This window comes from Ranitomeya imitator, chromosome 1 (genome assembly GCF_032444005.1).
Source record: "Ranitomeya imitator isolate aRanImi1 chromosome 1, aRanImi1.pri, whole genome shotgun sequence".
NCBI classification, from domain to species: Eukaryota; Metazoa; Chordata; class Amphibia; order Anura; family Dendrobatidae; genus Ranitomeya; species Ranitomeya imitator.
Genome location: NC_091282.1, coordinates 327,331,941 through 327,346,506, shown reverse-complemented (window position 1 = coordinate 327,346,506; position 14,566 = coordinate 327,331,941). Strand labels below are relative to the sequence as shown.

Below are 14,566 nucleotides of genomic sequence, written 5' to 3'. Positions count from 1 at the left end.
CCTAGGAATGTGTGTGGCCTGCACCTCTGGAAGCGTTTTTATTTTAACAGGGTCAAACATGAAGAATGAGAAGGAGTTGTCCTAGTAGTGGACAATCCCTTTATTAATTGGGACTAAAAAAAAGGTCCAGATCTCTGGAACCATATATCGGATTTAAGAAAAAAAGAAAACTGAATTCTCTGGGAGCAGTGAGAATAAAATAAGAGCACTAATGATCACTTCTGAAATGGTAACAGGTCCTCTTTAATGTCTCTTTATGTCTTTCTTTAGCTCCTTGTGGAGGAAGAGTTCAAAATGCCACTGTTGGAAGAGTCCTGTCCCCAAATTTCCCAAGCAACTACAGCAACAATCTTTTTTGTGCATGGACAATAGATGCTCCAGGAGGACAGAAATTACATCTGCATTTTGAGAAGTTCATTTTGACTGAAAAAGATAGGTAATTATTATAAGATTAAATGTTGTCCCAATTATACAGTATATTTTCTTAATTTTGTGCAACCACTAGATCTACTATGGACTTATTATTTTTTTAATACAGTGGGAATAAACCACACTCCATTAATTCTTTCACTCACTCTTGTAATCCCAAAATCCAACTTTGCAAATTATATTTTATTGCATGTTTTATCCTCCTGGAGGCCGCAGTTCTTGGTAGTTAGAAGTGACAGGTGTTCCACCTCTCTGAGCTTAGCTGTCTGTGCAGTGATTGACAGCTCAGTTGTGCAGTCTGATGCAGGGGCGTGCTGAATTGCCGGTGTTTTTATTGTCGATTCGGTTGTCCAATCTTAGACTGGGAGGTACTGAGTAGTGATGGGCGAACTCATGGATGTTCGGGTCTTACAGGTTCGGCTGAACATTTAAAAAAGGTTTGGTTTGGGTATCAGAACGGTACCCGAACCCAGACCCCATTCAGATGAATGGGGGGGTCAAACATCCGTTGTTTGCCATGCTCTCCTCTTCATGACAACACAGCAAACAAAGGCTTTGATCGGCGGTAAGATTATTACCGCCAATCAGAGAGCTGCGATTCCAACGCTGTCAAGTGAAAGCGTGAGCCAGCAGCTGTGACTGGCGATAGAAAGTTTACTGCTGGTCACAGGCATCAGCTGATGAGAGAGTACTACTCTCATTAGCCTAAGCCTGATGTTGCTGATAACAGCGAGTGCAGTTGCTATTGATGGGAATAATCATCAGGCGGCTCCGATGCTATAAATGAATACATTGTAACCCCATAGTCAGATTGTAAAAAATACTTTAATTTAATTAATTTCAGATTTACGATTGTAAAATAAAAAAATAATAAACCACTATATTCCTCACTTGTTCGCTGAGACTCCCTATGTAATATTGTCTACTGAAGAACTCCAGCTCTGCTACATCTGGGTGGTTCCTTGAGCGCTGGCATTATGCCACTGCTCAGCAAGCCAGCCAGAACACACTGTGACAGGAGCATGATTATGCTTCTGCAGTTTGTAGTGCTGACATGAGAAATGTCACCGGAGTTCATAGCGGGTGAACCCCGGTCACCACACTGACGTCATCACTACCATCGTAAAGTTTTTAAGCAGTGAGCGGTGACATCAGTGAGGTAACCAGGGTTCATCAGCTATGAACTCCTGTGTTCTGGATGGCTTCCTGTGCATTTACATTATGCCAGCGCTCAACAAATCACCCAGATGCAGCAGAGTTGGAGTTCTTTGTGGGACAGCATCGGGCTGAGAAAAAGGTAGAGGGGAAGAGATGCCTTGGTGCCGAAGCTCCCCAAGTGACTGGTTCCGACACTAGCATTTGCCTAATTGGGAATGCATCAGCGCAAGTATTCATCTCAAGGACTAGCTTGCTGCAGGACAACCGAGGGAGACAGTGATACCCGGATCAGCCACGGAGGTGGGACTGACTTTCATCCCTTGACACCTAGGAAGCCTGGAGAAAGAAGAGTGAGTAAAGTGGATGTTTCCAGGTTCTTTTCTTTTTGTTCTCTCATTTAAAGCTGAATTATGTGGACTTTATGTTGAACAGGGTCAGTTGCACCCAAGGGTACTCCATCTACTAGAAGACTGCCCCTTAGTTTGTTGTTCCAGTTCAGTAGCCGGAGGTTTAGAAAAATTAAATTATATAGTAATGTTTTTATCCTTGGGAAGGGCTGTTCATAGAAGAGCCATTACAAGGCATAGAGATATTCTTGCAACAGTTGGCTGTAGTTAACAGTTTGGGAATTGCCACATATGGGGAGAGGTTAGATCAGATTAAAAAGGGGAAGCACTTCCTAGAGGAGAGACATAGAAAGTCTTAGACAGTGACAGAGTGATGGGCCCTAATAGTACCAAGCTGCCGAACAGCAGGGGGGTGCACTGGGAGGCGAGCGGAGATCCCTGGAAGGTTCAGGTTCTATGGCACGGAGGCATTGGAATCCATGTCTCATTTTCTTCTAAGAGAAAAAGGCCGTTCGAGGAAGAACGAGGGGGAACGGTGGTGAGCTTCAGGAAGGCTGGGTTGCTGGACGGGGAGTCCCTAGTGCCAACAAACTGTTAAGGTGGGGACAGTTCAGGCAGACCGGATGCAGGACCTTGAAGTATACTGTTTTATAGGAACAGCAACTGTAGGGTGCTCAGCCCCATACTGTATGCCACAGCCAAATGTACATGAACTGTAAAGTAATACCATACCTGTTGAACCGGACCCAAGGTATCCTATTATGTGTGCAGCTGTATCCGGTCCCAAGGACGGGGAGGTAACAAGGACTCCTGAAAGATAAGAGAGTACAGAATGCATGCTATAGCACAACACACACAAGCCAGATCCCTGCTTAGAAGAAGGGTTTCAGGAGGAAGAGAAGTCAGTTCCGGACCACAGCACCAAGCTCTGTGACCCCCTTCAGGTGGGAAAGTTATTTACCAATTTGAAGAGACTGATAGAGTGGTTTGTTCACATGTTCCTCCATCTGCAGGCATTTTGAATACAGGAAGAGAACTTGTAATGCTTGTATATTAAGTGCTACATATAATCTTTAACTGGTCACCCCCTTTTAAATGAAGATTAGTATGCATTCATAGATATTTTGACTATACTCAAGTGAAAAGCTGCTACTAGTATTTGTAGTTGGGCTATACTCCATGTGCATTTTTTAGGAAGCACGACCTAGTAGCATATCTAAAATAGTTTATTAAAGTTTTTTAAGAGATCTCCAATAGCAAACAAATCAAAAGTATTCTCGGAGATCGCCGACAGCTGCTATTGCGCATACGTGGGTGGCTGTTCATAGAAGAGCCATTACAAGGCATAGAGATATTCTTGCAACAGTTGGCTGTAGTTAACAGTTTGGGAATTGCCACATATGGGGAGAGGTTAGATCAGATTAAAAAGGGGAAGCACTTCCTAGAGGAGAGACATAGAAAGTCTTAGACAGTGACAGAGTGATGGGCCCTAATAGTACCAAGCTGCCGAACAGCAGGAGGGTGCACTGGGAGGCAAGCGGAGATCCCTGGAAGGTTCAGGTTCTATGGCACGGAGGCATTGGAAACCATGTCTCATTTTCTTCTAAGATAAAAAGGCCGTTTGAGGAAGAATGAGGGGGAACGGTGGTGAGCTTCAGGAAGGCTGGGTTGCTGGACGGGGAGTCTCTAGTGCCAACAAACTGTTAAGGTGGGGACAGTTCAGGCAGACCGGATGCAGGACCTTGAAGCATACTGTTTTATAGGAACAGCAACTGTAGGGTGCTCAGCCCCATACTGTATGCCACAGCCAAATGTACATGAACTGTACAGTAATACCATACCTGTTGAACCGGACCCAAGGTATCCTATTATGTGTGCAGCTGTATCCGGTCCCAAGGACAGGGAGGTAACAAGGACTCCTGAAAGATAAGAGAGTACAGAATGCATGCTATAGCACAAGACACACAAGTCAGATCCCTGTTTAGAAGAAGGGTTTCAGGAGGAAGAGAAGTCAGTTCCGGACCTCAGCACCAAGCTCTGTGACCCCCTTCAGGTGGGAAAGTTATTTACCAATTTGAAGAGACTGATAGAGTGGTTTGTTCACATGTTCCTCCATCTGCAGGCATTTTGAATACAGGAAGAGAACTTGTAATGCTTGTATATTAAGTGCCACATATAATCTTTAACTGGTGGTCACCCCCTTTTAAATGAAGATTAGTGTGCATTCATAGATATTTTGACTATACTCAAGTGAAAAGCTGCTACTAGTATTTGTAGTTGGGCTATACTCCATGTGCATTTTTTTAGGAAGCACGACCTAGTAGCATATCTAAAATAGTTTATTAAAGTTTTTTAAGAGATCTCCAATAACAAACAAATCAATAGTATTCTCGGAGATCGCCGACAGCTGCTATTGCGCATACGTGGGTGGCGCCATCTTGGTAAAGGACATTTTTTTATTCTCCAGCAAGATGGCGCCGCTGGTGCCTGCGCAGCATCAGCTATCGGATCCCCATATAAACCGATAGCTGTTACTGCGCAGGCGCAGCGGCGCCATTTTCAAACTTACTTTTTTTTCCTCGCTCAACAAAATCTGAAAAAAGGGATTAAGTGGTCAGTAACCATGCGATTATGCTGCAGCATAGGTGACACGGCCGGCACCTTCCTGCAGAAGTGTTTTTTTTTTTATTATTCAGTATGTTAGGTATTCATTATGTGAACTAGGGGTCAGGTCACTGAGAGATCAGTGACCAGTCAACAATCTGCATTATGAATACCTAATCAGAGCACCACATACCCCAGCCCTGCCTAAGGGCACGAGAATCTTAATAACACAAAACTAAAAATAGAGATTAAGCTACAACTGCAAGATGGTTCATCAACCAAGGTATCATTTTATTCCATATAACAGCACTGACCTGACAGTGTGTGTAGGTTAGTATGCATAACCCTGCTGACAGGTTCCCTTTAACCCCTTTACCCCCAAGGGTGGTTTGCACGTTAATGACCGGGCCAATTTTTACAATTCTGACCACTGTCCCTTTATGAGGTTATAACTCTGGAACGCTTCAATGGATCCTGGTGATTCTGACATTGTTTTCTCGTGACATATTGTACTTCATGACAATGGTAAAAATTATTTGATAGTACCTGCGTTTATTTGTGAAAAGAACGGAAATTTGGCGAAAATTATGAAAATTTTGCAATTTTCCAACTTTGAATTTTTATGCAATTAAATCACAGAGATATGTCACACAAAATACTTAATAAGTAACATTTCCCACATGTCTACTTTACATCAGCACAATTTTGGAACCAAAATTTTTTTTTGTTAGGGAGTTATAAGGGTTAAAAGTTGACCAGCAATTTCTCATTTCTACAACACCATTTTATTTTAGGGACCACATCTCATTTGAAGTCATTTTGAGGTGTCTATATGATAGAAAATACCCAAGTGTGACACCATTCTAAAAACTACACCCCTCAAGGTGCTCAAAACCATATTCAAGAAGTTTATTAACCCTTCTGGTGCTTCACAGGAATTTTTTGAATGTTTAAATAAAAATGAACATTTAACTTTTTTTCACAAAAAATTTAATTCAGCTCCAATTTGTTTTATTTTACCAAAGGTAACAGGAGAAAATGGACCCCAAACATTGTTGTACAATTTGTCCTGAGTATGCCAATACCCCACATGTGGGGGTAAACCACTGTTTGGGCGCATGGCAGAGCTCGGAAGCGAAGGAGTGCCATTTGACTTTTCAATGCAAAATTGACTGGAATTGAGATGGGACGTCATGTTGCGTTTGAAGAGCCACTGATGTGCCTAAACATTGAAACCCCCCACAAGTGACACCATTTTGGAAAGTAGACCCCCTAAGGAACTTATCTAGAGGTGTGGTGAGCACTTTGACCCAACAAGTGCTTCACAGAAGTTTATAATGTAGAACCGTAAAAATAAAAAATCATATTTTTTCACAAAAATTATCTTTTTGCCCCCAATTTTTTATTTTCCCAAGGGTAAGAGAAGAAATTGGACCCCAAAAGTTGTTGTACAATTTGTCCTGAGTACGCTGATACCCCATATGTGGGGGTAAACCACTGTTTGGGTGGATGGGAGAGCTCGGAAGGGAAGGAGCGCCGTTTGACTTTTCAAAGCAAAATTGACAGGAATTGAGATGGGACGCCATGTTGCGTTTGAAGAGCCACTGATGTGCCTAAACATTGAAACCCCCCACAAATGACACCATTTTGGAAAGTAGACCCCCTAAGGAACTTATCTAGAGGTGTGGTGAGCACTTTGACCCACCAAGTGCTTCACAGAAGTTTATAATGCAGAGCCGTAAAAATAAACCAAAATTTTTTTCCCACAAAAATTATTTTTTTAGCCCCCAGTTTTGTATTTTCCTGAGGGTAACAGGAGAAATTGCACCCCAAAATTTGTTGCCCAATTTGTCCTGAGTGCGATGATACACCATATGTGGGGGGAACCACTGTTTGGGCACATGGGAGGGCTCAGAAGGGAAGGAGTGCCATTTGAATGCAGACTTAGATGGAATGGTCTGCAGGCGTCACATTGCGTTTGCAGAGCCCCTAATGTACCTAAACAGTAGAAACCCCCCACAAGTGACACCATTTTGGAAAGTAGACCCCCTTAGGAACTTATCTAGATGTGTGCTGAGCGCTTTGACTCACCAAGGGCTTCACAGAAGTTTATAATGGAGAGCCGTAAAAATAAAACATAAATTTTTTCCCACAAAAATTATTTTTTAGCCCCCAGTTTTGTATTTTCCCGAGGGTAACAGGAGAAATTCGACCCCACAATTTGTTGTCCAATTTGTCCTGAGTGCGCTGATACCCCATATGTGGGGGGGAACCACTGTTTGGGCGCATGGGAGGGCTCGGAAGGGAAGGAGCTCCATTTGGAATGAGGACTTAGATGGAATGGTCTGCAGGTGTCACATTGCATTTGCAGAGCCCCTAATGTACCTAAACAGTAGAAACCTCCCACAAGTGACACCATTTTGGAAACTAGACCCCCTAAGGAACTCATCTAGATGTGTTGTGATAGCTTTGAACCCCCAAGTGTTTCACTACAGTTTGTAACGCAGAGCCGTGAAAATTAAAAAAAAAAATCTTTCCCCCCAAAATTATTTTTTAGCCCCCAGTTTTGTATTTTCCCGAGGGTAAGAGGAGAAATTCGACCCCAAAAGTTGTTGTCCAATTTGTCCTGAGTACGCTGATACCCCGTATGTTGGGGGAAACCAACGTTTGAGCGCATGGCAGAGCTCGGAAGGGAAGGAGCGCCATTTGGAATGCAGACATAGATGGAATGGTCTGCAGACGTCACATTGCGTTTGCAGAACCCCTAATGTACCTAAACAGTAGAAACCCCCCACAAGTGACCCCATATTGGAAACTAGACCCCCCAGGGAACTAATCTAGATTTGTTGTGAGAACTTTGAACCCCCAAGTGTTTCACTACAGTTTATAACGCAGAGCCGTGAAAATAAAAAATCTTTTTTTTCCCACAAAAAATATGTTTTAGCCCCGAGTTTTGTATTTTCCCAAGGGTAGCAGGAGAAATTGGACCCCAAAAGTTGTTGTCCTATTTGTCCTGAGTACGCTGATACCCCATATGTTGGGGTAAACCCCTGTTTGGGCACACGGGAGAGCTCGGAAGGGAAGAAGCACTGTTTTACTTTTTCAACGCAGAATTGGCTGGAATTGAGATCGGACGCCATGTCGCGTTTGGAGAGCCCCTGATGTGCCTAAACAGTGGAAACCCCCCAATTATAACTGAAACCCTAATCCAAACACATCCCTAACCCTAATCCCAACAGTAACCCTAACCACACCTCTAACCCTGACACACCCCTAACCCTAATCCCAACCCTATTCCCAACCGTAAATGTAATCTAAACCCTAACTGTAACTTTAGCCCCAACCCAAACTGTAGCCCTAGCCCTAACCCTAGCCCTAACCCTAATCCTAACCCTAGCCCTAACCCTAGCCCTAACCCTAGCCCTAACCCTAACCCTAGCCCTAGCCCTAGCCCTAACCCTAGCCCTAACACTAGCCCTAACCCTAACCCTAGCCCTAACCCTAGCCCTAACCCTAACCCTAACCCTAGCCCTAACCCTAACCCTAGCCCTAACCCTAGCCCTAACCTTAGCCCTAACCCTAACCCTAGCCCTAACCCTAGCCCTAACCTTAGCCCTAACTCTAACCCTAGCCCTAATGGGAAAATGGAAATAAATACATTTTTTTAATTTTTCCCTAACTAAGGGGGTGATGAAGGGGGGTTTGATTTACTTTTATAGCGGGTTTTTTAGCGGATTTTTATGATTGGCAGCCGTCACACACTGAAAGACGCTTTTTATTGCAAAAAATATTTTTTGCGTTACCACATTTTGAGAGCTATAATTTTTCTACATTTTGGTCCACAGAGACATGTGAGGTCTTGTTTTTTGCGGGACGAGTTGATGTTTTTATTGGTAACATTTTCGGGCACGTGACATTTTTTGATCGCTTTTTATTCCGATTTTTATGAGGCAGAATGACCAAAAACCAGCTATTCATGAATTTCTTTTGGGGGAGGCGTTTATACCGTTCCGCGTTTGGTAAAATTGATGAAGCAGTTTTATTCTTCGGGTCAGTACGATTACAGCGACACCTCATTTATATCATTTTTTATGTTTTGGCGCTTTTATACGATAAAAACTATTTTATAGAAAAAATAATTATTTTTGCATCGCTTTATTCTCAGGACTATAACTTTTTTATTTTTTTGCTGATGATGCTGTGTGGCAGCTCGTTTTTTGCGGGACAAGATGACGTTTTCAGCGGTACCATGGTTAGTTATATCTGTCTTTTTGATCGCGTGTTATTCCACTTCTTGTTCGGCGGTATGATAATAAAGCGTTGTTTTTTGCCTCGTTTTTTTTTTTTTTTTCTTACGGTGTTTACTGAAGGGGTTAACTAGTGGGCCAGTTTTATACGTCGGGCCGTTACGGACGCGGCGATACTAAATATGTGTACTTTTATTGTTTTTTTTAATTTAGATAAAGAAATGTATTTATGGGAATAATATTTTTATTTTTTTTTTCATTATTTTGGAATATTTTTTTTTATTTTTTTTTACACATTTGAAATTTTTTTTTTTTACTTTTTTACTTTGTCCCAGGGGGGGACATCACAGATCAGTGATCTGACAGTTTGCACAGCACTCTGTCAGATCACTGATCTGACATGCAGCGCTGCAGCCTTCACAGTGCCTGCTCTGAGCAGGCTCTGTGAAGCCACCTCCCTCCCTGCAGGACCCGGATCCGCGGCCATCTTGGATCCGGGGCTGGAGGGAGCAGGGAGGAAGGTGAGACCCTCGCAGCAATGCGATCACATCGCGTTGCTGCGGGGGGCTCAGGGAAGCCCGCAGGGAGCCCCCTCCCTGCGCGGTGCTTCCCTGTACCGCCGGCACATCGCGATCATCTTTGATCGCGGTGTGCCGGGGGTTAATGTGCCGGGGGCGGTCCGTGACCGCTCCTGGCACATAGTGCCGGATGTCAGCTGCGATAAACAGCTGACACCCGGCTGCGATCGGCGGCGCTCCCCCCGTGAGCGCTGCCGATCGCATATGACGTACTATTGCGTCCTTGGGAAGTAAAGCCCACCCCACATGGACGCAATAGTACGTCTAATGGCAGAAAGGGGTTAAGGACTGACAATAGAACATTCCAAATAAACAAGAAATTGCATTTTGCAGGAACAAAATGCTTAAAAACATTTTTTTTCTGTTTAATGACTTGTATATGAGGCAAAATTTAAAAAAGGTAAAAAAATATATATATAATTTAAGTAAACCAAAATTGATTTTTTTTGTTGTTAAAAATAGGCCATTTCGCAGTAATTTATGAAGGAAGCAAGAACTGCCAAAAATTATGGACTAATAAGGACTCAAATACACCCTGTATTAGACATAAAGGAGGGCCTCATACATATTCTGTTCAAATTGTCATGTATTGGTACTCCTAGTCTCATAAAGGCTATGCACTAAGTGCAAATCCTGCCAAAAATTACAAGCAGGGACATCCATTCACCCTTGAAGGCACCAACTATATTGCCTCATTCAAATATAGAACATTAAAAACACTTTATGTGCTGCTATAATATGGTACTGTGTAAAAGTCAGATCTAAGCCAGGCTTTGTTCATTGTTATCAGACTGGGCCTTTCAACCCTTACTGCTGAGAAGCCAAAGTGTCTGTCAGACAAGATGCTAGCGGCAGGGCAGCACATCACCTACAAGGCATAGAGGGACAGTTCATGCCAGGTGTCCAGCTTTGAGATCCAATAGCTGAAGGTCGCAGAGGAATTAGAGAGTGCACTGGTTTGATTTGCCAGGTATTGCTTGACCATCTGTTAAAACCTTTCTCTCCTTGTCAAAAATATCTGATCATGAGGGCATGGACACTATGAGGGTGTCATGACATTGGCCAAGGCCTTTCACAGTGTACCCCTGCCTCTACTATACCTGTTGTGTCTCCCTCACCTCTCCTTGGCTAGACAAGGAAGCTTGCCCCCTACCGCTAGCATTGTCTGCTGGGAATTTTTTGATCATGTTTTCCACAATAGACTGCCGATATAGCACCATTTTAGAAGACCTCTCCGCCTCAGGAAGAAGAGATGCAAAGTTCTCCTTGTAGCTTCGGTATAGCAGGGTGAACAACTAGTGTTTTTTCTTAGCCAAGATGAATGTAACACAAAGGTCACAGGAAAGCCAGTGGTATATAAAGTCTGCCATATGTGCCAAGGTCCCTATAGCCAGCACTTCCCTGTCTCCCCATGATGAATACTCTCCATCTCCTCCTCCATCTCTTCCTCCTCATTCCCCTCATCAGCCCATCCACGTAGGAGAGACGGGACAGAAACCGGAAAATGTCTTTTTAAACTTTCCTCTTTGGCCAAATGAAAAGAATGCTTCCAAGATGGCTCAGTTCATTATAGCGGCTGGGAAATCGTTAATTCCGTCACACTGGAACACTAAGAATATACCCACCTCCAGCCAACTTTGCTCCAAAATTGAGCAACTGTTCCACATAGAAGAAGTAGCTGCAAGAGTGAACCATACTACTGAGAATTTCTATAACACTTGGAATTCATGGATCCAATTTAGGACACAAAATTATTTTTACTCTGCAATAGTACCATAAATCATTCAATCCCCAAAGTGTCATCCTAACCTAACCCCTCCCTTACCTCCCCCCTCTCTTTTCCACTATCTTTCTCTGTTTCCCCCTATACCATCTCATCTCTCTAAATCTATAAAGTTGCTCTCATATCGACAATTCTGAATGAGATGTTGGACTCATTTTCTTTAAAAGTATATAGGCTTATTAGTGTCAGTTGGCCTAAGTTTATAACGCTAACTTGACACATGTTCTTTTGTACTTTGATATGCTCATTCATAGTTCTTGATACTCTACTTGCTTGTAATTATTAAAACTTTAATAAAAAGAAAATTGAAAGAAAGATAGAAGGAGAGACGGGACAAAACGTGTGTGGCTACTAGCCTTTTTTGGGCTCAGCAAGCTCTTATTCCTCCTCCTCTTCTTCAGCCACAACCTCGTTATTGTTACCCAATCTGCAATGAGCAGATGACATGAGGCTGGGCAGTATCTCCCTGTCTCATGTCTCCCACAGTCTCCACCTGGTCCACATGTAAAGCTTCATATTTAATTGTCAGCAGCAACTGTTAAGTAGGCACAGAAGCGGGGTCATTGCATTAACGAAGGTTGTGTGGCTGCTAGACTCTCTTGCGCTAGCCACCAGCTTCTCTTCCTCCTCCTCAGCGTCCACCTTCTCATTGTTACCCAATCCATGCTGAGCAGATGAGAGGAGGGTAGAGTGTGTAGAATCCTCCTCAGCCAAAATTAGCAGTTCCCCACCATCATCGTCTTGTGGCCAATCCATGTCTGCTGTAAGTTTTGTGCACCACTAAATAGCATGTTCTCCTGTCTTTCTTTGAGCATGCAAATTGAGAGGCCACAATCAAGAAATGTTGTTGTAAAGAGCTCCTCGGAGTGTGCTAGTGTGAGATCACTAGTCTCCTGTGCTTCAACATGGTGGGAGGAAGGAGGATCAGGGTGAAGATTAAGTGATCTAGACAGTTGGCTGGTGAGACTGGAGAGTGTGGAAGACTGGGTGGTTCTGCCAAGCCTGCTGTAAGCATTATCCAACCGACCACCTGTTCACACTGCTCTAGCTTCAGAAGTGGTATACCATTCCTCCCTGCAAAGTAGGACAGGAACCTATGTTCGTGGATGGGCGTATTTCTTGTGCTTCAGCAACAGACATGTTTGTACTTGCCCAACATCCTCGGCATCAGCGTGCACCATCATTACCACTTCCACTTCCCTGTCCCCTACTGCATGCGTTATGCATTTTGTAAATGCTAGGTGTCTTGAAATCAAATTTATTTTTAATGAAAGAAAAAAATTGGTCACCTGCAGCAGTCAAAGTGGTTTCTGGGAGTTTAATACCATCATAATGTAACAGAAAGAACGCAAAAGTGTATGGATGACAATGAAACTCAATCCAGAAAAATGTATACATTTTTTAACACTTTTTTGTAGTGTTAAATATCACAGAAATGTACCCTTGACCATGTAATACTGTATGGCTGAGAAAAAGAAGCCTACAAAAAAGTTTAACAATTTTTTCAGTTTTATAGATCACAGAAATGTACCAGACCACGGAATGGTGTATGGGTGTGAAATATAATCCAACAAATTTTTTCAATGCTTTGTTGGAGTGTTAGGTATCACAGAAAGGCACCTCAGACCACATAATAGTGTGTAAGTGAGAAAACATAACCCTGCCAAATTTTTTAAAGCTTTGTTGGTGTGTTATATAATGTATGAATAGAAATTACCTCAGAACACAGAATAGTGTATGGGTAAAAAATTTAACCCAGGAAAATTTTTCAACTATTTTGGAGTGTTATATAACACAAAAAAGTAACACAAAGCACGTAATACTCAATGGATCAAAATACATTATATTAAATTTTTGACCCCCCAAAATAAAGCTACAACTATATATTTGCCAACAGACTACACAGCCCTAATCCCTGTCTACAGTGTGTATCCTTCCAATATCCCTGCTCCTGTGACTCTCTCTCCCTACATTAAATGCAGAATGTATGTGATACAGACAGCAAAGGAAATGATTCCCGATTCCTTATACTGTGCACACACAGGCCTAGACAAGCACTCTCTCCCTCCAAGATGAAGTGTCAAAGAACTGTGCAATGGCGTCAGTGTGCTGAACTGGGCAGCACCTGTTCTTTTATAACCCCTGATGTCACACATCCAGCCAATCACAGTAATGTCACAACCAAGATGGCTACGGCATTACCGTGACTCGCAGGCTATCCACGCTTGCTTATTGGCTGTGTAACAGGCGCCAAACATGCGGGGAGGGTATCCGAGTTTTACATCGATCACAGCCCAAAGCTCACCAAGTAATGAGTACATCCGAGTTCCAAGATACTCGAGTGATATCCAAGTGTCACCGACAACATTTGAAAATCCCTAGCCAGAACCAATGCAATGAATTATGTTGTTTTCAACAGTTCCCATTGAAGTGAACATGTTGTCGGTGTTCAGCAAATGTTTGTCCAGCAGAGTTGAGATAAAAGATTCACATTGCCCTCGTCCAGCGTCTAGTCCGGTCTTCTATAGCAGCTGGATCAGGGCAGTCTTTACTTTTGTGGCAATAACAAAACCCAGCACTCAACTTAGTTGTGAGAAGAAAAACGGGTGATTTATTGTATCCCAAGCAAAACATTTCGGTCACACATGGGACCTTCGTCAGTAACTGCAAAGTATATATATCAAAACAGTACATAAAGTCAGGATAACAAAATCATAAATAATAAATAATAAACAAAGTATATACACAACATCAACATGTACAGTTGTACATGTACATGGCAAAAGAGAGAACTTTCTGAGGTGCGCATATGGTAACAGAGAGTTGCAAATCTATAGTGGCACAGTGAGTAAGAAGGAGGGTAAAGAAAGGTACATACCAAGAACTGGAATGGAGGTAAATGCTAGTGGCTATATATGCTGCCTAAAAATACAAGTAAAAACATGGCAAGACCGGTCAGATCCAGGGTTGTGAGAAAATAGAACACGTGAGAAGCATGTTAATGTAAGCCTACCAATAATTTCCTGAGTGCAGCGCCAATTTAAATGAGTCTCCTGATGCAGCCTAAAGAAGATAGGGCAGCCTATTCTTAGCCAACACCCAGCGATCATGTGCAGTGCAGCTCTGCCTCACCCATCATGGCGACGTGACTCTTCTTTGTGACGTCCGGTGCCCCACTTCCGGTACGTCATATCCGGTTTCTACCCCCTCGCCCTGCACCTTCTCACAGTGCAGCATGCACTGTCTGTCTCAGTGTGTCACTTCCACCCTATCATGGGCTATGACGCTCCGCAGCCAATCGCTTTGCAACTTATGGCAGTTCTCCCGCCCTCTGGTGTTAATAATGCCCCATCCTTCCAGACTCCTCACTCATACAGCGGTGGACACCGCGGAATCAGCCATCTATAAGGTAATACTATC

General features: G+C 43.0%; 1 protein-coding gene across 1 annotated transcript in view; it reads left to right on the top strand.

The window, feature by feature from the left end:
- The window catches only part of SEZ6L (seizure related 6 homolog like), a 781,385-nt gene that overhangs the window by 535,360 nt on the left and 231,459 nt on the right, over positions 1-14,566 (top strand). Inside the window, exon 7 of the mRNA XM_069759107.1 lies at positions 271-436. Coding sequence (XP_069615208.1) covers positions 271-436 — 166 coding nt within the window. The remainder of the gene's footprint in view (positions 1-270; positions 437-14,566) is intronic.